The sequence below is a fragment of the Ambystoma mexicanum genome, chromosome 11 (assembly GCF_040938575.1).
Source record: "Ambystoma mexicanum isolate Mex_15411 chromosome 11, UKY_AmexF1_1, whole genome shotgun sequence".
NCBI lineage: Eukaryota > Metazoa > Chordata > Amphibia > Caudata > Ambystomatidae > Ambystoma > Ambystoma mexicanum.
Window position 1 is genome coordinate 258,995,498 of NC_090934.1, and position 24,471 is coordinate 259,019,968.

The window sequence follows — 24,471 nt, forward strand, 5'->3', positions numbered from 1 at the left end:
TTGAGTGGCCACGTGAAAAAATATATTACAACATTTCAGTATTTCATTCCGTGACAAATGAAAACTTCAGATATAAAAAGAATGCATTTTTATTTACAGACACATGTGCGATCAGGGAATTTATCTCAGATGCATAGCAAGAGCAGCAGGTCCCAGTGCGTGTAACCAAACTTAGAAGTCGTCGTCGTCATAATTAATGGACATTTGAAATACAGTAAAATATGACTGAGCATATCTCAAAATGTTGAAGCCAAGCAAATACTGGAAAGGAAACAAAATTATTTGTGGATTTTTTGAGGTCCTCCCATCAACACAGGTGCTGCAATGGCATGGCCATCAATGTCCCGTGCAATAAATCGGGCTTGCACCGGACGTGGATGGCCAAATACTAGGGGTTGAAATATCACATGATTTTACTGCACTCATAACAAGTCCCCTTAGTGGTGGATGTGCACAAATTCCAGAATATGTGAGCGACTCTAGAACATGGCGTTCCCGGTGGCCGGGCTGGCTGTCCTTCCCCACAAGGATAGTGGGAGTGCATTCATTAATGAAATTCCACATCAAAAAGGCCTGTGGCAGAAGACGAGGATTACATCAGTGTGAGAGCAGAGGTAGAACTGATCTTGGGCCGAGCCTGCCATGTTACCGAAGGAAAGGTCATGGGTAAACTATATGAACCACTTCTCCACGTGGTAACAACATCTGAGTGGCCCTCTTGAGATATGGCTGGAAAGTGAGATAAAGCATTTCAAGGATCAGAGTAAGAGCCTGTAACTCAGATCATCAGTACATTAGGGTGTTTATGGTCATGTAGAAAAAAAGACAACAAAGATGCAAACACACATTATATACAGTAGATTCAATATTACAGGATCCACTTGTGCTAAACCCTACAGACTGTTTAGTAAAGTAACAACAATACTGAACGGGGCTGGAGTGTGAGGGCAATCATGAACTTTAGGAGTATTCCCACACAGCGTATGATCACATTAGGTACCATAGCTTCTTTCTTGTGACTGATTACGTTTTATAGGGCAACGAAATTAATTCTAGATGCTTGGCGGAATTTTGATGCTGGTCAGGAAGCTACGCCTGAAGATCTTAACAGCCGTGCTATCATCTCACACTGAGGAGCAGAGCACATCAAGCCTGCTCAGCACAGGGCGAGGGGGATTTTAGACCCCATGGCCATTCATTCCTTGGCCTCTCTGCTGAGAATACCTTCAGAATGCCAGTGCTTGCAGTGTATCACATGAACATTGTTTATGCAATACGAATTGCGGAAGTAAATTTCAAACATCTTACAAGTCGTAATAGGACAGGGTGAGAGACCAGGAGGTCCCTCTGTCTGTGCAACTCACTGACCATTGAACACTTGACGACTGCTTGCAAAGCGTATGCAGTCATGGAGCTAACCATTGTGCAAGGCCATTTAAGTGACATCAGTCCCAAAGTGGCTGCACCTAGGTAAACCAGATTCTTACTGGCCTCCTTTTCCTGCATTCCCCACTTGCGCCGTGAGGTGCTCGCCTTAAACCAGCCACTAATATTTGAGGCGGCACTTTTGAGCATCATTGCGCAGAGCGCCTACGCACTATGCCCAATTCACATACTAGCCGTGGCCCATGGGCCAAAATGTTGGCTGAGTCACAGCGCTGTGCTGCGTCAGTCCCCCTTCCCCCCCCCGCAGCAGCTTGCCCATTTCATACACCTGCCCCATCGTTGGTTTGCGCTAAACAAGACAGGACTATTTAAGGCCACTTCCATATACGGTGCCCCATTGGCGGGCGTGCTTTGGCTTAGTCATTTTAATTCGCAGTGCAAACAAAAAGCATGGAGCAAATATCTAGAATACTTCCATCCAATCAATCTTTCAACTGAGAGAGGACATGTCATGGAGTTGGAACATTGTGTGTTTTTAATTGGTGTTTTCTGTGCGTTCCGTTTGTCCTTTGGAGGCTTCAGACCACAAAGAAGCCCGTCTCCACTGTTCACCAGCCTCCTTTATGTATTGTTGGTACTAATAGCTATCGCCCAGGCAAAGGCTCCAGACTGGGCCTGCAGGTGCCAGTGAATCCATTGTAGATGCACATAAAGGCATTGCTTTAAGGGGGTGGTAAATTAAGTGTGGGGGTGGAGGGCTCTCATCACGGGGTGTGGTCTCTGTACGAGTGCTTAGGCCACACCTAAGCACTCCCAGCCCTTGCATCTATGGAGCCGTGGTTAAAGAAATGCATGCTTGCGGTGGTCGCTGACCCTCTCAGGCAACCCTTTAACCACACGGCTCCTTGAATGCAATGGGCTGCCTGCTGCGTGAGCGTGATGATTCTTTATTCCGAAACAGGAGCGGGGCTGGACAGGTCAGCCTATCCATTTGTTTCAGAGTCAAGAGTTAACACGCAGCAGAAGCCCTTTAACCAAGCACAGTTCCTGCTGCATATTAGCTCTGGACTCAGAAACAAAAAGGAGAGGATGGCCAACCCAGCCCTCCTGTTTCTGAATAAAGAGATATTTCGGATTAGAAAAAAGAAAAGGCATCGCCATTTCTTTTTTCTAATCCGAAATGATGACACTGCAGGCAGCTGTGTAACCATGCAACGCTCAGCTAAAAGGCTGCCTGAGAGGTCGGCATGGCTGGGGCTAGTCGGATGAGCACTGGCAGCGTCCCGGCTCAGGAGCCCGTCTCAGACTGTCGGGGCTTGGCCCCAGCTAGCACCGACCCACTTAAAACCCTGAAAATAGGCCTTGAATCGTAACTAACAGGCACTTTGTAAGTTTTGATGGCCCCGTATTTCTAGAAAAATGTCCAGAGATTACTTACAATGCACGTCAATAGCTTAAAAATAACAATCTTAATACTTTTTTTCTTATATAGGGCAGGAGATAAAATTCAATAAATGACAAAAAGACTTTAAATAGAAGGTATGGAAATGTGTTTAGGGCCGCTATATACAGACATTTTTTATCCATAATCTAAAGGAAAAAAATGATGTGTTCATCGTCCCCTCCTATCCGCCAACATAATCTAACCATCCCAAATTTCAACACAACAGTCCTGCTGAGTTTATATGCCAATAATTAAAATGCTTTTTCTAGGTGATATGTAGCATGCCACATACATCACTAGCATGATAGGAAGTAAGGGGCACTGCATTGCAAAGCATTCCAAGTACAAATCCTGTCCATCTGACAGCAACTTGTACGCACCTCCTTGGCACGTAAGACTATTGCCTATATCGCCCGCAACGGCCTGCCCTAAAAGGTGGACAACGCTGACGTAAACTATATCCACAGCTTACTATCAGCCACTAAGCCAGATGGGCCACCATAGTGTACCCACTTTTGGAGATACAACATATAACAATGACATCCAATGGCCTGTCAGCGTGTGCCATTGGCGGAGGTCAGAGCAGCAGTCAGTCTAAGTGGCGAGTCAGAGCATGCGATTGGCTAGAGTTCTGGAGGAAGCCGACTGACACTGGGGCAACAGTGATTAAAAAAAAAAGTGATATCCAATTAGGACCCAGCCGCGAACAGCCAGTCTTCGTCTTGGGTAAGAGTGATGCTGCGGCATGGGCAAATGTTATGGGACGAAAAAACATGTTGGCTACAAAGTGGGCGTGAGCAGAAAGTGGAGTGGTCCCAGGAAAGTAGATTCCGTCTGGCACGCACGCTACTACCAACAGTGAGAAGGATGAAGGATTCTGCAAGTTAAACTAAAACACTGCAGTCCAATTAAAAACAAAGTCTGTCTTTAAAAGTATGCCACGGTAGGAAACTGTGCCAGAGAATCTCCTCTTCTGCCAACTCTTGGACTTTAACAAACCCACAAATCATGCCCCCATTCCCCATGCAATTGTGCCATCTGTTTTGCTGACTCCAAGCCAGAGTTGCAAGGTGTCCTCCGCAGTCAGTGGCCCTACTCCTCCAGAATGTGCCACCGGGCACCATTGCATCACTGGCATGCAGGAAGGCCACTCAGTCCTCCACTCCTGCTGATGCCAGGTGCCACGGTGGAGGCAGGGGTGTCAGTGCTTCTCCTGCAGCATATCCTCAATTTCCTTCTCCCATGCCTCGTTCACCTTCCCCCCATCCTCTACGGAGCCAAACTCCTGGAGTTCACGCTGTAGTTCCTTTTCCCACTCAGGCAGGTCCTCTGCAAACAGACATCAGAAAGATGGGGATTAGACTTCACTCTTATCTGTACCAAAAGCATGATGTCAATCTCTGGGGCACACATTTGACTATGGAGGGAGCATCTGTACTACTAGGAGGAAGGAGGGTCTCGTGTCATTACTTTGGTGTAAAGCGCTATATACGTTAGAAATAAAATACAAATAAAAAATACACATTTAATTTAAATGTCAAGAAATTGCCTATGTATACGTCTGAGACTTTGGAAGTTACAGAAGGCAGTTATTGGCTGAAGATAGGGAATGAGTAGGAAGGGAATAGTTTCTTACCTGTAACTCCATTTCTCCAGCATTGGTATCTTTCATGGATTCACATGCTTAGAATATTCCCCGTCGTCAGACTGGGACCCCTCGGTACACATATATAGCCTTTTCCTATAGGAAAACTTCTATCTACGTCCTTTTGGGGCCCGCATACGCATGCCCCGTAGGACGTCGCGGTATAAAAGCCCCGCCCCCGCGGCTCCCTTCAGATTTCAGCCCCTCCAAAGTAGGAAGGGTTAAATCTATCAAGCATATATATTGCATCCCGGGGAGGCTGGCGGGCGCGTGTGAATCCATGAAAGATACCAATGCTGGAGAAATGGAGTTACAGGTAAGAAACTATTCCCTTCTCCAGCATTGGATCTTTCATGGATTCACATGCTTAGAATAGATTGTATAGCAGTAAACTGGAAGACGGCGGTGAGAATGCAATGCAACATACACCCACCAAAAAATACACAATGCATAGGTACACAAGAAATAAGTTTACCCATATATCTGTACCTCCATAAAGCATACGGTCACAAACAGGTAGAAAAAACTCTCCACAGTGTAGAGCTTACCTTGTTGAAACAGATGGCGCAGGACTGCTCTTCCCATCTGCACCTCGTCCGCATGCTGTCTCGCAAGGCAGTAGTGGCGGGTAAACGTGTGGGGCACCGACCATGCCGCAGCCTGGCATATGTCCGTTAGCGGAATTCCTGCCCATAATGCTGCTGAAGAGGACGTTGATCTTGTAGAATGGGCTCTAGGATGCCCTTGCAGCGGCCTTCCGGCCTTTGAGTGGCAAAACTCAATCGTCGACGAGACCCACCGAGCCAGTCCTTGCTTAGAAATTGCATTTCCTCTCGTCGACGGACCATACGCAATGAACAGTTGTCGAGTAGACCTGAGTTCTTGTGTACGATGTAGGTAAAATTTTAGGGCCCTCTTAACGTCCAAGGTATGAAGAGCTTTTTCCGCTACCGATGATGGGGTCGCGAAGAAAGTAGGGAGGACAATGGACGAGTGCTTATGATACACTGTAGGAACTTTCGTAACGAAAGTAGGATTAGTTGCCAGAACCACCTTGTCTTTAAAGAATCTTAGGTATGGAGCGTCTACGACCAACGCTTGCAGTTCCGAGATTCTCCTAGCTGACGTGATAGCAATTAAGAACGCCAACTTCCACGATATGAATTTCATGGCCGAAGTGGCCATAGGCTCAAAGGGTGGTTTCATTAAGCCTGCCAGCACTACGCTGAGACTCCATGTTGGTGGAAAACGTTTTACTGGGGGAAAAGTTCGAAATAAAACCCTCATGAAGTGTTTCACTAACCTGTCGCTGAATAAAGGAGACGACTGTCTCTTCCTCGTGAACCTAGAGATGGCCGCCAGGTGCACCTTTATCGATGTGAAAGATAAACCCCCCCTCTACCAAGTGAAGCAGATAAGGCAGAAGTTGCTCCGGAGTCACCTTTAACGGGTGTAGTTCTTGTTGTCCTCGACACCACTCGCAGAACCTTCGCCACTTATAAGTGTAAGATTTGGTGGTAGAAGGGGCCCGAGCCGCTTGCAGAATTTTCTGGCAATCCTCTGAAACGTCTAAGGTACCAAATTCCGAAAAGTCAGGAGCCAGGCTGTGAGGTTGTGACTGTCCGGGTCGTGATGCCACACCGTACCTTTGTCCCGGGACAGTAGGTTCGGGACCCTCTGAAACGCTATTGGTTGTTCCAGCGACAAGTGAAGCAGGTCGGAAAACCACGGTTGCCTCGGCCAGTACCGTGCCACTAGAATTACCCGGCAACTGTACCTGCGTATCCACTGCACCGTCCTCCGTATGAGGGGGAACGGAGGAAAAGCGTAAAGGAACTTGTCCGTCCATGGGAAGGAGAACGCCTCCCCCATGGAACCCTCGTGAGGCCATCTGCTTGCGAATTGCTCGCATTTCTTGTTTTCCTTCGCTGCGAAGACGTCCAGTGGGGGGTGACCCCATTTCTCGAAAACTTTCGGCAGCCGAACTGTGTCCATTTCCCATTCGTGTATCTGGGCCATCCTTCTGCTGAGGGAATCCGCTTGCGAGTTCCTCACTCCCGGGAGATGGTGAGCCACGATGGATATCTCGTGCTTTAAAGCCCAATGCCACACTTTCTGGGCCTCCATGGAAAGGGTCCTGGATCGCGTCCCCCCTTGTTTTCTCAAATAAAACATGGCCGTCGTCTTGTCCGTCAGCACTCGTACTCTCGATTCCTTGATGTGTGGTAGGAACGCCTTCAAGGCCCATTGCACTGCTCTGAGCTCGAACACGTTGATGTGTAGGAGTGACTCAGTTTGAGACCAACGACCTTGCGTTTGAAGAGTGCCCATGTGAGCTCCCCAGCCGGTTAGAAACGCATCTGTGACTATGGTTAGCTGGAACTCCGGCTCCTGCAGGGGTACACCGTTGTTCAGGTTGTGGAAACTCTGCCACTACTGAAGAGTCCGAAGCAGTTTGTCGTCGTCGATGATTATCTTGTCTGACCACGATCCTTGGGCCTGTGTCCACCGGTCCGCCAGGAACTCCTGAACTGGCCTCATGAATAGGCGAGAGTTGGCCACCAGATGGATGCAGGATGCCATGGCCCCTAGGACCGAAACGTATTTTCTCACTGAAAGCTTGGTGTTTCGCCGTAGTCGACCGGCTAGTTGATTGAGTTTTGAGATTCTGTCGAGGGAAGGCTTCACTAGCCCCAACTGGGTTTCGAACTGTGCCCCCAGGAACACCAACGTTCTCGATGGCATCAGCGAGGATTTTTTGAAGTTTATGGCAAATCCCAGCTGTTGTAGAAGCTGCATGGTGGCTTGCAAACTTGTGTTGGTCGACGCTGGGGAGCATCCCCTTACCAGCCAGTCGCCGAGATATGGGTATACATGGTGGCCTTGTCTTCTTAGCCAGGCCGCTACTGGGGCCAGGCATTTCGTGAACGTTCTGGGGGAGGTTTTGAGCCCAAAGGGAAGAACCGTGAACTGGTAGTGAGTTCGCCCTATCACAAACCTCAGGAACTTCCTGTGTTTCCGTACATTGGAATATGGAAGTACGCGTCCTGCAAATCCAGGGACGCCAGAAAATCCCCTTCTTGAACGGCTCGGATCACTTCCTGGAGCGTGAGCATTTTGAATTTTAGGCTCTTTAAGGTCTTGTTGAGATCGCCTAAGTCTAGAATGGGACGCCATTTTCCGTTTGGCTTTTTCACGACGAAGTATCTTGAGTAAACCACTTGACCTTTCTGTGATGCTGGAACTAATTCTATCACACCTTTTGCTAACATGAGTGTTACCTCCTGTTGCAGTACCCTCAGATGGGAATGAGCGACGAACGCAGGTGGAATGTGCGGAGGGCTGCGCTTGAATTGTAGAGAATGTCCGTTGCTTATTGTGTCCAGCACCCATTGATCTGTCGTTATTCGTTCCCATTCGTCGACATAGGCTGACACTCTTCCCCCCAGAACGGTGTGTTGCTCGTCATTGCTGATCTTTGTTTTGCTTCTCTCTCGACGACGACGGATAGGATGGTCTCTTCCTGGAGGTCTGGAAGTTCCGGCGTCGGTTTGCTGTTTGAGAAGCACGCCTGTATCCCTGGGAGGGGTACGCCGACCTACTGAAGGATCTGTCTCCTAACGCAGAGAATCTGGAATTACCTGAAGCCCCTCTAAAGGGACGAAAAGACTTGTAGCTTCGGCTTCTGGAGGGCACCCAAAGAACGTGCCGTGTCAGAGTCCTCTTTCATTCCCTTCAGGGCCTCATCTACTTTCTCTCCGAATAGAAGGTCTCCCTCAAAGGGCATATCTAATACTTTGTATTGTACCTCCGGCCTGAAGTAGGTACACTTAAGCCATGACTGTCGTCGTAACACGACCCCATTATTGACTTGCTTGAAGCCCGATTCAGCGAGGTCCACCGCAATGTTTATTGCGTGATTGGAGGCTTCCTCACCCTCTCGGACAAGTAACATCGTCGCCTTCCTATGCTCTTCCGGAAGATGATCCAGCAACGGAGCCAGCCTGTGCCACATTTCTCTGTCGTATCTGGCTACAATAGCCAGAGAGTTTGCAGCCTTTACTGTAGTTGCTCCCACAGATAGCACTTTTTTGCCGAAGGCATCCGGACGTCTTGCCTCGTTTTCAGGCAGAGTCGTGCACTTGTGCTGGGCCTTCGCTTTCCTCGCCGCTGCCGCCGACACCACCGATTCAGGCGTTGGTTGGGAGGATAAGCACTTGGGGGTAGACTCTGGAGCCTTACATTTTTTCTCAAGGCGACCTTTTACCGCCGGTTCCGAAAAGGGGTGACGCATTGTCTGCAAACCCTCCTTCCACATAAGATCTAGTATGGGTATTGAAAACACTGGCCTCCTTCTCTTACCCATGTGGTCGAAAAGAAAACAGTCCTTTTTCTGTTCTTCCTGGGACAAACCGAATTCCTTACACGCCTTCTCCTCCATCATAGAATAGAATGATGCAATATCATCCGGGGGGATGGCTGAGCCGGGCTCCTTGGGGTTTCTAACTCCACCTCTGACTCCCAGGCTGGATCCCTGGAGGGGGATGAGGAGATATCCGACATGGCTCCTCTGTCAGACTCCGAATCTGGCAGCTCACCTTCCTCTTGGGGTGCCTGTGGTGCTGAGACTGGCGTGCGTAAGTGAGTCGGTGGACAGGACGGGCCCGGCTCATCGACGGGTGACTGCGGCAGGTTTACCTGAGGTAGTCTCTGGTCCAACGACTGTACTAAAGACTGAAGTGTGGACAGAATATCCAACGACAAAACAGATTGAGGATTGAGAAGAGGGGCAGACACCGGAACTCCGGATCCCCTCGTCGACGACTTGTCAACCACTCTTAGCCCGAGGTCTGCCGGGCCAGCTATTCCCCCGCTCTCGTCCTCTCCCGAGGACAGCAACGCTGCCTGTTCCTGCAGTAAAGTATCCGGAGGGATCGGATTGAAAACTTCAGGCCTCCAGGCTTCCTGTAGAACCTCCGTCGACGAGGCCACTGTCGCAGTCGTTGTCGGTGGGACGGTAGATACCACATGCGTCAGTGGTAGGGAGGAGGCCGATGACTGGACCGCCGTCGACGACGGTGGCTTAGCAGGTGGTTTAGGCGGTCCCGCCTTTTCTGCACTTGGCCTGCTTTTACCCGACTCTCGACTCGTGGTCGATCTATGGTGATCGCCCGAGGAGGATTTCGGCCTTTCCTTGTCATGCTTTTTTGACGAAGATGACGATTTCCTCGTCGAAGATTCTTTAGCTGAATGACTCCGAGATGACTCTTTCTCCGTCGGTCGAGATTTGTTCGCTAATGGTTCCGACGATACAGCGGTGTGTGATGTTTTTGCCGATTGTGTGGAGCCTACCTCCGAAGGGGGGTATGCCCCCGCTCCATCATTCAACCATGCCACCAGCCGACGATTTCGGTCTTTGAGGGTCTTTTGAGAAAACCCTTTGCATATGTCACAGTTATCAGCCGAATGATGAGGGTGGAGACAGTATATACAATCCATATGTCCATCCCCCTCGTAAACTTTTTTCAAGCCGCACGTCGCGCACGGACGGAACAGCGCCTTTCCCGACATGAAGGAAAAATACACCTAATTCCAACTTCAAGTACACAACCTTGTACAAAATAGTAAGACGACGCGAGGAGATCCCACTACTTTGGAGACGGTTGAAATCTGAAGGGAGCCGCGGGGGCGGGGCTTTTATACTGCGACGGCCTACGGGGCATGCGTATGCGGGCCCCAAAAGGACATAGATAGGACACAAAAGTGTCAGAAGTTTTCCTATAGGAAAAGGCTATATATGTGTACCGAGGGGTCCCAGTCTGACGACGGGGAATGTTCTAAGCATGTGAATCCATGAAAGATCCAATGCTGGAGAACGGTATTCAAAAACAGACTCAAGTTGAGGGATAGTCTCAAAAAGAAAGGCAGAGAGATTTGGGGAAAAGGAAAGCAGAAAGGGATATAGCAAGGGAGATGAATAGCACCCGAGAGAGGATGGAAAATTCAAGAAAGCCTAAAACGTGACAGCTGAGCAGAGGTAAAGGTTACATTCTTGTGGAGTATTAATGACAGGGTGGTACCGATGCTCTGGGTTCCCTCTAGATAATACTAGGCTTGGCGGGATTGACTGCTACTCGTTGTCTCGCCGTCCCCCCACATTTATTCTACTTCAGCCCCTTTAATGGTACCCACCGTCATCAGACAGGGCAGCATCGTCCAGCCTGCCCATGCCCAGCTGCTCCATGCCCTGCGAGATGTCCTCACTGCTAAGAGATGATAGGATGTAGGCATCGCTAACGAACTCACTGACTGGCGGGCTTGCAGAGTCCTCCTGTGGAAACAAACGGTGGCACGTTAATGGATTCTGAATGGCCCCCAGCCAGGTAAGGGGTTGTCACAACGTAATGGGATAAGGTACAGTGCTCTAATGGCCAAAAGCCCTCAGGGGTTTTTAATGGACTGGCCCACAACCTGAGGTCGGGCCAGCTCTTCATGGCACAGGGATTAACACAGTGATAGGGGTCGTTCGTGGGCAGATGGCAATCCTGGTGCAAAGTGCTAAATACTGTGTTCACTGCCCAGGTTAAATACACTTCAACAAACGGAGACAAACAGACACACACCAGTCAATGGTAATTGGCCAATAGTAGCAGTGAATCCTTGATTTGATTGTTTCCAAGCCATTATTCGACAATGAGTCATTAGGCGACATATTCACAGATGGAACAATAAACACATATGATATGATATGATATGGCATTTGTAACGCGCCTATACACAAGTGTTTCAAGTGTTTCAAGGCGCGACGAGGCAGGGAGGGGGGAACAAGGGGAAGACAGACAACGATCCTACTAGGCCAGGGGTCATTCAGATCGCGCAAGTACAGGGGTAGGGGGAAGGGAGAAGTGCAAGGGGAGGGAATATGATATGAATACTTCTCGTTACAGCTCATCAACAGACATACACTGTTAAACAATGAACAGAATAAATAGTAAAACAGAATGAATGACCGGACAGCTTGACAAATTCAGGTAGTTCTATGAATAAATCTAGCAACGGCAAATACTGAACTGTCAATGCTCGTCCTTTTTCACAGGACATAGCTTATATAATAACATTGTGAAAACAAGTCGTTAAAAGTAGGTTTTAAATACATAATTCTAAAAGGACAAAAGAATATAAAAATGAACATATTTTTCTATTTCATTAAAACAGTACAGCCAGGCATTGGATTGCAAAGCATTCCATTATTTAATACAATGCGCCAGCAGTAAAATTCACAACCTAAATTTAATAAGGAAGGATTGCTAGAGACGAGCTACAAAGTTAACTAACTAAAGGTCCTCCTCTTTATTATACAAGGAGGTTTTGCAGCTGAATCACTAGTTGCCAGATGAGCCCATAATTCCGGATTTCCAAAATCAGCCCTACGGAGAGGATTTTTGGAGGCCACCCTATTATGATGAACAGGGAAGAAACTGGGAGGTTAGCCAAACCCAATCAAGGTAAGGCGGTAGAGCAGCAACGCTTAGTCTCAGGAAGGGTGTGAGAGGGGTCTGGGTCTATGATGAGACCACACAGAGCAACACCAATAATTCCAGACAGGTAAGAATAATAATATACTATAGTTTAGTAGGCCTTTAAAATACACACTAAGCAAGTAAACCAAGTCAAATATTGTCACACCAACAATTATACAACAAATATATACATTCACCCTTAGGAGAAATACAATAGCATTTGATCCAATAATCTGTAAAACACAGACCAATGTTCAGATGAGCATTAGAAATAGATGGAACACTTTAATCATAGAATAGCTTCCCTAGCCCATATAAAAGTCCAACCCTAAGAAGGTTTGGTCACCAGCTCCAAAGTAGATACTTTTCAGGTAGGTTTATAAAGAAAGTTCGAGTCAGTGTTCATGATTAATAAGAGTTAAAAAGTTAAAGTTCAGGAAAGTAGAATCACTCAATACCAGTTCTTCAGCTAGTCCTATGAAGGGATCCTTGACCAGAAACCACTGCTGGTGTTCTGGAATCCGTTGGGTACACTCTTCTGTGCTTGTTCCCGTCTAGGCCTAGGGGGAGTCGGTGGCAAGGTCCCTTTCGGATGCAGGATTTAGGTTTGGTCGGTCACAGTTCTTAGGAATCGGTTTCAGAGCGCTTCCAGTAGAACACCCAAATGAGGAAAGATTAAGACTTCTGCAGGGTAGATCCCCTCAGGATACCTCCAGGGATTGAAGGAATGTTGTAATGGGAGTCACCACAGTGAGTTGGCGACAGGCAATCTTCAGGGGACGAACACAGGAGTAGGCCCAGCACAGATTCCGTTCATGCAAGGTGACTGAAAAATGCAGGAGCAGACGTCTGGTTCCATTAGCTGAAGATCCACCAAGTTCCAAGAATGTACTTGGAACAGCAACGGATGCAGAAAGGTAGCCCAGAAGAGGGCTGGTCAGTAAACTGGTTGGTCCAGGGATACTTTCGCAGGGTATGAAGGCACAGATCCTCGTGCAGGAGACACATTTCCTCTGGGCAAGGGGTTGAAGCACAGACAATAGTCTACTTGAGATCAGGAAGAGGAGCAGGGCTTCAATGGAAAGCACTGGAGTCGATGCTGGCCAGCCGCAGGGGTCATCCTCGGACAGCCATTGGTCACAAAAATTGCTCAGCAATAAACATTCAGGAACCAGGGATGTGGCATGGGACTAGACAGACCTAGCCCCTTCCTCTCACCACACCCAGTAAGTGGCCCTTTGCCTACGAACGCCACAGTTTTTCCCGGAAAAGGGTATTCCATGTAAGGCATTTCCTGAGCTGAGAATGCAGGAAGGCGGCCAAATAACAAAATGGCAAAAGAACAAGTGAAGAAACTTGTGGCATGGCCATCTTAGGGTGCTAGACACTTTTACTAGCAATTATTTGTAAATGCAAAAGTGAATGTGTAAAATGCCACAACAACTGTAAACATATCACTGCAGCCCCCAGCCTATTTTAGGCACATGATAAAAGCAACAAAAACCCATTATGCAATGTGAAACAGGCATGGTATCAAGAGAGACACAGACTCAAGTGGGTTTGTTTGATAACCTTTATTTACTAAGGTTTCTGGGTTGGTATAATGCCTGACTGGACCCAACTCTAAAAGGGATAATTCCCTCAACTGATGTTTCTAACGGCCGTCGGTGTCTAAGAGTCCAAAACAAAAGTCCATCTGTGTCTAAACCTATGCTTGCCCTCACTCTATACAAAAATCAGATAGGAAGTCTTTTAAAAAATAAGAAAAATAGTGCTTGTAGGGGAGGAGTGGTCCAAAAGACCCCCCCTTGCCTACATCCCCCTCCCCCGGTGAGAGCCATGGCTCATCAGGCGTCCCCTCCTTACCACCAGGGCCCAGGTGGTGGATGGCTCACCTGTTGAAGACATTGCCCATACATATTGAATTTAGCTAGGCCTCAGAAACCATTTTGTCTAGTAAAGATGGTGTGAGCTCGGCGCACTACAGCGCGGCCCCCACCTTTGGAGAGTTTCAATTATCCCTGTGGTCACAGCTCCCTGGCAGATCCGCTGTGAGCCCGTTCCCACGAGCAAGACGGACATGAGCTAGTGTAAGATACCAACATTGTAGCATTTCACCTTCCGCAGTGTATCACTGCTCCCAACATGACCCGGCCAGCAGAGCCTGGGTGGAAAAAAGAACTGTAAAATGGCCCTCGGAGAAAAGCAAAAGTTCCCAAATACTAATGCAAAAACTACCTGCGATAAGTGCATTTTCTCCACAAATCTCTTTGATTAAGAAAACCTGTAAAATGTATAAATATGGTAGAATGCATGTTTACATGAAATTAGCAATGAAGCACCCGCACCACTACAGTTATGTACAAATAGTAGAAGCGTCCCGGGGGGTTATTTGTTATGCGTATCATTGAAAAGTTTACACCCCACGGTCCCGCACCATAACCGAACCAATGCTGCTAGAGTGCAAAGAAAGACAAATGCAACCATACTGAGGGCTCATGTGAAGGACACGCGGGAATGCACCCTTCATGTGTGTATGTCCAAGACCCTTATGTGCCACCACCGTCACGTACGGTGGCAAGTCGTTTTCTATGTGCTCCACCAACCTCACTACTACCTCACTTACTGCAAATGTATATGCATATAACAAAACGTTGTAGTTGTTAAAACATAGTGTACAAATAATGTGCTCAGACTGGCTATATTTGAGAGGCATTTAGCAAAGTTAAAATGTAAGCTTTGGAATGATTCAATGAGTATTGTATAGTATTCGAATGTTTATGATGCTTTCACCTAAAATCGGCAACACACGAGGAAGATACCTTTTGTGAATATGTGCAAGGCCATTCCCCCTCCCTTTGAAGCCTGCCAGACGAGAGAGCAAAAGGGCCGCGCCGCGCTGCTCCACCTCCCCCAACTAGGCTGGAGCCGCTTCAAAGATTTGTAGTTCCCTCTGCAGCACCCAAGGCCACGGCCCGCCCCCTGCATTATTTACAGCCCAGCAGTAAACCTCCGCCTGAATACACAAATCCAGAGGCACCCTCTCTTAAACCCCACAACCCACCGGATCACCTTAGGTTAATGGCCCCTGTAAAATTAGGACACCCAATATTATGGCAACATTACAGCAACACATTCATAACGACTTCTAACAAGACAGGAGGACATGTACCGTCTATCCCATGCCCCGACACCCAGCCCCACGACCTATGGTACCCGGTCAACAGGACACTGGTAACCATGTAATGATGAATCGCCATTAAACCCCTCTCAAGGTGCATTCCTCCTGTGTTGCATAACCTGTAGCATAACCTATTGGGAGATTTACTAAAGAGGATAATATTGCAAATGACTGAATGACTGCGGTGTGCATGGCCTAGGGCAAAGAAGTCAGGAAAAGACATTCATCTCTGACACTGGCCACAATGGCACAACAACACCGCCCAGATGGACCCAGCTGACTCGCCAGGCCCAGCCCAACCCACGAGGCTGACCAGTAACATCCTCCATCCATGACCAACCACATCTCAGCAGCACCTATAGCTAGTCGTCGCCACCCAATCCCATTGAACTTGTGCCCTCTATAGTGTGTAGGTTTTGATGACGTTTTTTGTAAATATATACGCCTGTCTTTGCTATTGTCAGACAGAGCGCTCTCGGAGTTTGCAGAGTTCTTTGCATGCCCTATTCTGATTGATAAACTCCCATTTACGCTCACCCGCACTTGTCTTGGCCTTATTCCCATTCTGGGAGAGTCCATCATTGTCTCTCATTGCGGGGAGGATCGTGCTGGTTGGGGACGCTTGCCTTCATGCTTCAACAAAAATGGAAACCAAGGCTGGTTTCAGGTGGTCGTTTCACTAGGTGCTGCTGTGTCAATGTCACACAAATAAGTTCAATCCACAGAACTATTCGTAAAACCTTCTTCACCGGTCCCTTGTAGTTATTCCCACCACCTTCAGTGTCTTTAAGTCTCTTGGGGTTCCCTTCCCCAAGCTTCAGCTTCATTAAGTTTTAAAACACCATTGAAAATAGTAACAGTTCCTTTTGTAAGCTTCTCCGGGTTCCCTTGCCCACACTTCAATCCTCTCACCAGTTCAACAAAAACGGACAAGTCCCTAATTTGGTTAGGCCTCTTAGAGTTCCCTTCCCCAAGCTCAGGCCCCTTTCCACACACACACACACACACACACACACACACACACACACACTGGGCTAGCGTCTCTGCGCACTGTCTTCTTCATGCCTGCGGCTCCTGCTTCTCTCTGCTTCTGGGCTTCATTGGACCAGACTGCATTCCCAGCTCGTTCAAGTCTCTGTGACTGACCACACCTTTTATAGTTGTACACACAGTGAAGTGGAGTCAGGTGCAAATTGTTACCTACCCATGTCTGACTATTAGTGGGACAGTAGTCTTTTTCTAAAGTCAGTTTCCCTTACTTTCCCCATGTTATTCGTATAGCTAATCTCTATTGATCTTAGTAGCCTCCCCTCCTTGTTTCAGTATTTCTGAGAATTGGAGTGGGGGAGATGAGGTGAACAACCCACAAAGGATGAGGGAGAGTATGGAATGTTGTTTTCAGGATTGGGGAAAATACCATGTCTCGCCCTCGGGTATCCTCCCAATCCTCTGTGACCCTACACTCAGGTGATCCTCCCTCGCTTGTCCATACTCAGGGTCAGGATCCATAAGCAATGGCCCTTCCCTGGCCAGCTGAATGGAAGATCCTGAGGGAGTGGGTGGGATAACACTTACAGGTTTCTCACAGTAAGTAATAAGGATACAAGGTATCCTAACTGCACTTCACTGTAAGGCGATGTGTGCAAATGTAACAATAAAATAATTTGCAGAGCGAGAGCTAGGCTCTCAGTACTGATAATCTTAGGGACCAATCAGTTTCCTCATAAGAATGAGCAAACGGGCAAGGGAAATAAAGCATAAGGCATTACTTAACTCCAAAAAGTAAGCACAGGGTTCAAAACAAGTAAAAAAGAAAGGGTGTTGCATAGAATGCTATGGGAAGAAATAAGTAAAAAGAAAATCTTTCCCAGCACATCTCACCATGTCCTCATTATAAAGTTCCTGTAGAGCATTAATCATTACTGCGCGACTATTTGAATTCTTTAACACTGCTCACAGTTTCACCCATGAACACAATCAAAAGCTGCCTTCAGGTCAATAAATAGAGCATATAAATAAATACGCCTTAAAGTTCAGTATTTTTCAAATCAAAAGAAAAAACCTTAAACACTGATCCTTGGTGTTCAAACCACACTGAAATCCCATTTGCGGGTGAGTGATGGCATTGTTCTCCTCAATCCAGCCATTGAATCTCTCCAGTAGGGGTCTTCTTGCAAACATATTCCCCAGCCCGTCCAATAAGAAATATTGGGCGATAATTCTACGGATCTTTATGGCCACCCTCTTTATAAATATGGAAGATTTCTGCTTTAATCAAGGACAGGGGAATCATTGCTAGGGCTGTTATGTTGGGGTTCCTTGAAGAGAGCAACCTACACCAGAAGGCATGTTGGCGGTAAATAAACACAAACACACCTGCAACCCAGCCAACCTAAAACAGAGTTTTTAACAGACGGTGGAACCGAAGACATCCTCTGTGCCCCGGAGCGCACAAGGCAGCTGGTTCCACAGAATGGCCGCAGCGACTGAGAAAGTACGACCGCCCAGCCTAGACCAGCTGAATCGTGGGACCAGCTGGAGATGGGCATCTTGTGAACGAAGGGTTCAAGAGGGGAGAGAAGGACAGAAATTAGATTGGAGATATTCAGCCCCTGTTCCATAAAAGGCACAATGAACCATACATAGGGACTTAAAACAAATACGACTCTGCACTGGAAGCCAGTGCAGCTGACGTAGAATAGGTGAACCATGACCCCTATAAGGTGACTGTGTGGCAACTCTGCTGCCAGATTTTGAAGGACCTGCAAGCGCTGAATTAAATATGCTGGCTGTGCCAAGTAAAAGGAATTGCAATAATCTACGGTCCCCGTTAGCGTCTTTTTTCTGAAGTCCAACTAAGGGCTTAGTAAAACCATTCAACTGAGGCAGTACAAGACTCCACTCTTAGCATAAGGCTGTAGAATCAGTACAACGAAATTGTAGTACAAATGGTCCAAAGCAGCACTGAAACACCTTGTATTGTAAAAAAAAAATCAATGGTTTATTTAAATACAAGTAGGCACAGATAAATCTTGGGGGTAATAAGCACCATCACAGATCATATAAACACATAATATAAAAACACAGCACTATGCTTGAAAGTACATAGACCAAAGCATATAACCCTCATTTGGAACACCCAACAGTAGTTCTAGGGAAGTAAAAACCAATAGTTACTTTTAGATTACTTTCAGTAATACAGGGTAGTAGACCCTAGCAGTTGTACCGTGATGCTCAGCAAGAAATCACATAGTAGTATCAACTGGACAATATACTTTGCAGAATAGTGACACACTTATTCTAGGAACAGTAAACAATTTTAACCTCTTTTGGGATAACACAGTTATACTCCAGGTAAGTAAACCCTTTTGTGCATCTTTACTTACAGTTGCTTTATAATGCAGACTAAGGAAAGCAATAACTTGTTAACTTATTTTTGGAAGGCACACAGCTAACCCAAGGTAAGTAACACCTTTTGTTAGGAGCTACCAGCAACCTAAAAGGTAAGTATGACCTAAGCAGTCTTCTTCTGTACAGGCTAACAGCAAGTCAGGGAAAGCAAGACCCAATTGGGGACACTCATACAGGTATCCTAACAGGAATATTAAATTGAAACCAACAGTATTACTTTTGGGAAGAGGGGAACCCAATTCACAGGTGAGCAACTTAACCTTCCGTCTACTTTTAGTTAGAATGTCGAGACAGTTTCTAAGGAGAGCAAAACTAAGATTTCTTAGTTAAGAAGGCACACAGATTATTCAAGGTAAGTAAATCCTATATATACTTTCAGAATGGCAGAACATATCTAAGTTACGTAATAACTTGTTGTAAATATACACACTCAGAGCTACAGTTAGCAACTAATTAATTTACAAGTAAGTAACTTTTCAACACTTGGTTTTCTTTTCAAGGCAGACCCCTTAAAGTAGCCAGCCCTTCCCAATTCTAGTACGCAAGTTCTCTCAGAGGCAGAAGAGGGACCCTAGTGGTCTAGGAGCCAGCTGTAGGCAGGGGGGGAGATAGGGCTCAGTTGCAGGAAAATGTCAGAGTTCCAGAGGATGACTGTTGAAAAAAGTAAGTGTTTTACTTTAGAGCTAGTTGAGGGTCCAGGGACTTCCCAGAAGACACCCTAGGAGGATTCCAGCAGTGGGCCTGGGTGAACTGGACGAGAGACCTCCCAATCACAGAAAACACCCCAAAACTACACAGGCACCACAAGAGACTTAAGGTAAGTAAATACCCAAGCCAGTATAGTACCTCAGCACAGAAGATTTTGCAGCAGAAGGACTTCAGAATCTGCAGCAAAATACCAGTTAGTTGAATTACTCCATCAAGAAGACAGAACATTGGAAGGACTTTTGCAGCAAGGCACACGGGCAAGGGGTCTAGGCAAGGTTTTCCTCGCGGCTGCATGTGGCTCTGTGGATTTGGCGCCTTTTTCAGAAGCACAGAAGGAGATAGAATATCGCTGGTCAGATTCTCGTCGTTTGCAAGGTCCAGCACTTTGGTGAGAGGAATTTTCGGACTCGATTGACGTCTCTGTGGTCTAGCAGGATGCCCACAAAGTTTTAGCGAGATTCGGAATTCAAAATACTGCGCACTGCAAAATGGCTTGAGGTCCCAGGGTATTGCAGACCCGCAAGGTCGCAGCACAGCGTGGGATGGCTCAAAATGCAGGTCTTCTTGAGTCTAGTGAGTCTCGCCAGGCTCTGGGTCGGGGGCGTTGTTTTTGGAGTCCCCAGGTCGATTGGAAGGAAGGGTAACAGCATGCTCCTGTTACACAGCAGGCTCTCTGGTAGCTGAAAATCGTTTCAGCCGCAAATTCTTCATCTTCCTCTTTGATTATTGTTCCAGTGGTCGACTACCTCTTCAGCTTCCAGGATCTGACTTTTATGCAGGAACCCCAGGCAATCAAACAGCCTTGCAACATTCAAACTTGGGGGGGGGGGGGGTTAGGGGTGGCAATCCTTTCAGAACATCCAGCCTCCCAGTTTGAACTGGATTCTCACACTCAGGGTGGAAGACAAAGGACTGCCAAGATTTGGACTCCTCCCTCACTTCTTCCCTTCACAGACACTCTGGAGCCTGGGCAGGGAGTCCACAGCACTCCTGTCGAAGATAAAAGTCACACAAAGGAATTTCATGCCCTGCAAGTAGGGGAAGGAACAAGAAAGGACGAGGAATGCTAAAATATTGAAAGAAGACGACAAGTGCCATTTTGGAAAAAAAATGAGCACCCATGAGTGCCTTTACCTGGGCTGTGCAAACAGCCCGAAAAGCTACACCGAATTAATAAAAAGGTTCACTGCCACCAGCCATTAAAGGTACATTTGGCCTGGTAACATAAATGTTACATTTAAAATGAGAAAGGCGATATTGAGCATCTCCCCAGCACTCCACATACAGTGGGGGGGGGGGGGGGTGCTGGTCTCACCTATTACAATGTAAAAAGGATGCAAATATCCTTTCTTCCCTTTGGGAACTGTAGTTCTCAAGGTTAAAAAGAGAAAGTTAAAAGGGGAGCCCTTAGGGCAACCCAGCAACAATACGCACGTATTGCCAAAAAGTTGTCAAAGAGTATAACCTTTAAAAGACAATATGTAGAGTCTTAAAAATGACACCCAAAAAAAGAGTAAAAGATTATGCGAGTGTGGAAAAAGGTTCCCACTCAGAGAGGTAAAAGGACAAATAATCCACCAATACAGCAAAAGGTTCTGGGGTTGACATAGGTCAGGGAGGGTTGACATAGGTCAGGAAGATGTATCATTGCTATGAAAATCTTATCTAAGAGTCCCAAAGAAGCAACCACTGGTGCCCGCATAGTTTCGGTAGAAAAGGAAGAACCTTCAGAAGAATTCTCAATTTACTGATTGACAGACAGCACTTACTTAGGGCTCTGCTGATAAGGATGCAGAGATCTTGAAACTAAGATCTTTAACTACAGAAATAAGAGTAGGAAAGGGACCAAGCAGAGAAGGCCAAAAAGAAGATGTCCAGCAGGAGTTGGATGAGGAAGGGCCAACTGCTAGATCCTCAGTCTTATCCCCATTGAGCTTACGCGCACGCATGCCAAGCACAACCTAAGCTGGGACGCAGTGTCCTGCTGACATAGATCTAGCCGGGCGATAATCGGAGTATCATCAGGGTAGGCGTAGCATTGGAAACTGTGTGACTGGATTAGCTTAGAAAAGGGGCTGGACATAAACATTAAAGGAGGAATGTATCCCGAGCAAAGGATTGAGTTACCGTCTGAGTAACTAATGGTGCAATAGTCGGTATGACTTTAGACTCCCATATTGTATAGGATCCAAGAGGGAAGCTGACTTCAAGTGATTTGTAGCCGCAATTACACCCGTAAATGTAAAACAAGGAAAACTGGACCAGACAAAGGCATGGTCAGCAAACACGAGACTCATCATAGGGACAGCTGTCCCGAGACCAGGCATCAAGATTGTCTCATGGATGGCAGAATGCTTCTCTGTAAAGTAGTTAAGACAGTCACATGGAGCCTGTGAAGGGGGTACTACACCAATACTAGCCGAGTTGTCAGAGAATGAGCGCAGCAAACTGAATAGCTCCTTACGTTGATGCAGAGCAGAATGGACCTTATTAGTATTAAATTCAGTGGCCTAAAAATTGCTCTATGGTAAATGACAGTAGCTTGCTGAAAAGCCAATCTGGCAGAGGTGCAATGAGCCATTTGCCATTTTAATTACAGCTGTCTACGTCTAAGGCGTAGCTGGTTCAGGTGCACATTGAACCACGGCTCAGAGTAGCGGGCAAGCGTCTTAGGAATAGAAAGCAGGGCAAGAGAATCTGCTGTATGCAGGAAGGCTTGTGAAAGAGTCGTCAAATCAGTAGGCTGTATTAACGCATGCACTCACTGATCTTGCCCGAGATCATAGCCACTTCCACTGAAAGCCATCTGCGCTGCAACGGAGCTCAAGTAATCAGCACCCTAATAGCGGCATTGACTTCAATAGAAAGCAGGATAATAAAATGGTCAGTCCAAGGCACTCGAAAAACTGGGTTGGTTTTTGCCATCGGAACAGATGAAAAAATTAAGTAAAGTGTATTGCCTAAAAAGTGTGTAGCGTGAGAAATCGGAAGGTGTCTCACCCACCAGTCCCCGGGGATCTCTCTCTCTCAGGTGAACAGGGCACAGCTATCACCTTTGGATCCAGACCCAGGGAATGGACCAGTGCGGGAGGATCACCTGGGTGAGGGGTATTCGGGTAGTGGGGGTGAGGTAGCCGATGGTGAGACGCAGTATTCCCCCCTATTTTGTTTATACAAACCACCCTATTTTATAGGATTCTCTGAGGTCCCAACTCCCCCTCTTCCCCTTCTTATACAAACACTGGCCTGAAGAAGAGGGTGACAGAGTAACAACATCAACTTTCACACATAGTACTGAACATGTTCCACTAATCGGGTCAGGCAAATTCAGACACTTGACGCTAAGTTCATACACCTGATACCAATTAGATCTCCTCACACGAATAAAAGGCAGAACCCAAAGACACACTGAGCAAGGCGGAACACGAGTTCAAGCACAAAGTCAAACTTACTGGTGCAGAGCGACGGACCTAGGGACGAGAGCAGCAGATTGAAAACCCCAAGAGTTCCCCAATGTGGGTCGCTGCCTCTGACAGGCCACGAAAGTTATGTGGAGAAGGCCAGATCCCACAAGTGAAGACTGCATTGTGTTTCAAGGACGCCAGCGACCCACCCGGGTGAACGGCAGAGGTACTAACCTTGACTCGTGAATTTAAAATCGCAAAACCAAGAAAGAGACACACGCAGCCGGTGAGTTGGCAAGCAACCTGAAAGACCGGTGTGTGTTAAAGTTTGAAGTAGCAGCATTATATCGCAAGTGAAGGCTGCACGCGTGTGAATGAGATGCAATGAAAGGCAGACCTGTGAATGAACTTTGAAGTGAAAGACAGCTGCAAAATCAGCGGTGCTAAGTAATGAAGTGGTCCGGCAAAAGGAAGCAGCCCACTTTGAAGTGGTCCGGCAAAAGGAAGCAGCCCACTTGGAAGTCTCAGTGAAAAGTACATTGTTTGAGGCCATGAAGTGAATGAACAGCAAACATTAAACAAAGAAGTTAACTCCTAGAGAAGGGGAGAGTGAAAGTTAAACTGTACACTGAGTCAAAGTGGTCCTGCAGTGGTCTGTAAAGAAAGCCACGCACATTCAAAAGTCTTCGACATCCGAAAGTGGTCCGAGCCTGACATAATGAGACCCGAAGTATAATAAGCTTGGGAAAGGGAGCTCCCTTGCTAGTTTGTGTTGAACTTTGTCGTAAGAGGTCTGCGCCCGACAGAGGGAGACCTACATGAACTATGTGGCAAAAGGTTGGAGCCCGACAAAGCAGGACCTACGTGAACTTTGATGTCGGAGCCTGACAGAGGGGCACCTACGTGAACTGTGTGGTGAAAGGTCAGAGCACGACAGAGGGGCACCCTTGTGAACTTTATGGTTGAAACATTATTTTGGAAGTCCGGAAAAGAGACCAAGGCCTGACTGGCCTTCCACATTGATCAGCGTTTTTTTTAACTGTTTATTGTGTTGGAAACAGAGCCAGAGTATGTCATCCTGCCTACAGGGACCTCTTTACTCCATGAGGTCTAATGTGAGGAGGAGAGGTGGTTAAACCACATTTATTCATTTGAACACCGATTTTTCCTTTTGCATACATTTCTCCTTTTTACACTTTTTGTACAAGAGATGGGACAGACATTATGTTTTGTTAGCATAGGCCTTTTTGGTTTGACGGACTCCACTAGGACTGCGTTATTTATTATTTGATGGTCGAGACTACTCCCATCTTAGTTATAGGGCAAAGTTTCTCCAACCCCTGCTTTGTAGCAGCAGAGAAGCCACTATCCCTCCTGGGAAAATTAACAGTTACTCACTGTAGTGACTAATGTACTCTTAGTCCATAGTCCCCTTTCCTCCATACTGTATGGACGTCCCTCACGAGGGACGGGAGACGGAAACTTTTTCACCAGAAAAAATCTTCTTTAAATTTAGAGGGGCGCGGTGGCGCGTCCCTAGAAGCATACGCTCGCCCAACACCGTCCCCGACATCACTCCTCAGTCCCCATTGAGGCGTCGACAATGATAGGCATTGCCTGATGACACCAGTATTATTAGGGGGGAGGATGGTGGGATGTATGGAGGAACAGGGACTATTGACTAAAAGTAAGTTAGTCACTACTGTGAGTAACTGTTAATTACTCTTACATCCCGTCCCCTTTCCTCCATACTGTATGGGCGATTACAGCTG

General features: G+C 47.0%; 1 protein-coding gene across 1 annotated transcript in view; it reads right to left on the reverse strand.

Moving 5' to 3' along the window:
- Positions 1-73: 73 nt before the first annotated feature.
- The window catches only part of LOC138503345 (synapse-associated protein 1-like), a 244,037-nt gene continuing 219,639 nt past the window's right edge, over positions 74-24,471 (reverse strand). Inside the window, exons 8-9 of the mRNA XM_069622979.1 lie at positions 10,668-10,806; positions 74-4,159 (exon numbers count right to left, since the gene is read on the reverse strand). Coding sequence (XP_069479080.1) covers positions 4,032-4,159; positions 10,668-10,806 — 267 coding nt within the window. The 3' untranslated portion in view covers positions 74-4,031. The remainder of the gene's footprint in view (positions 4,160-10,667; positions 10,807-24,471) is intronic.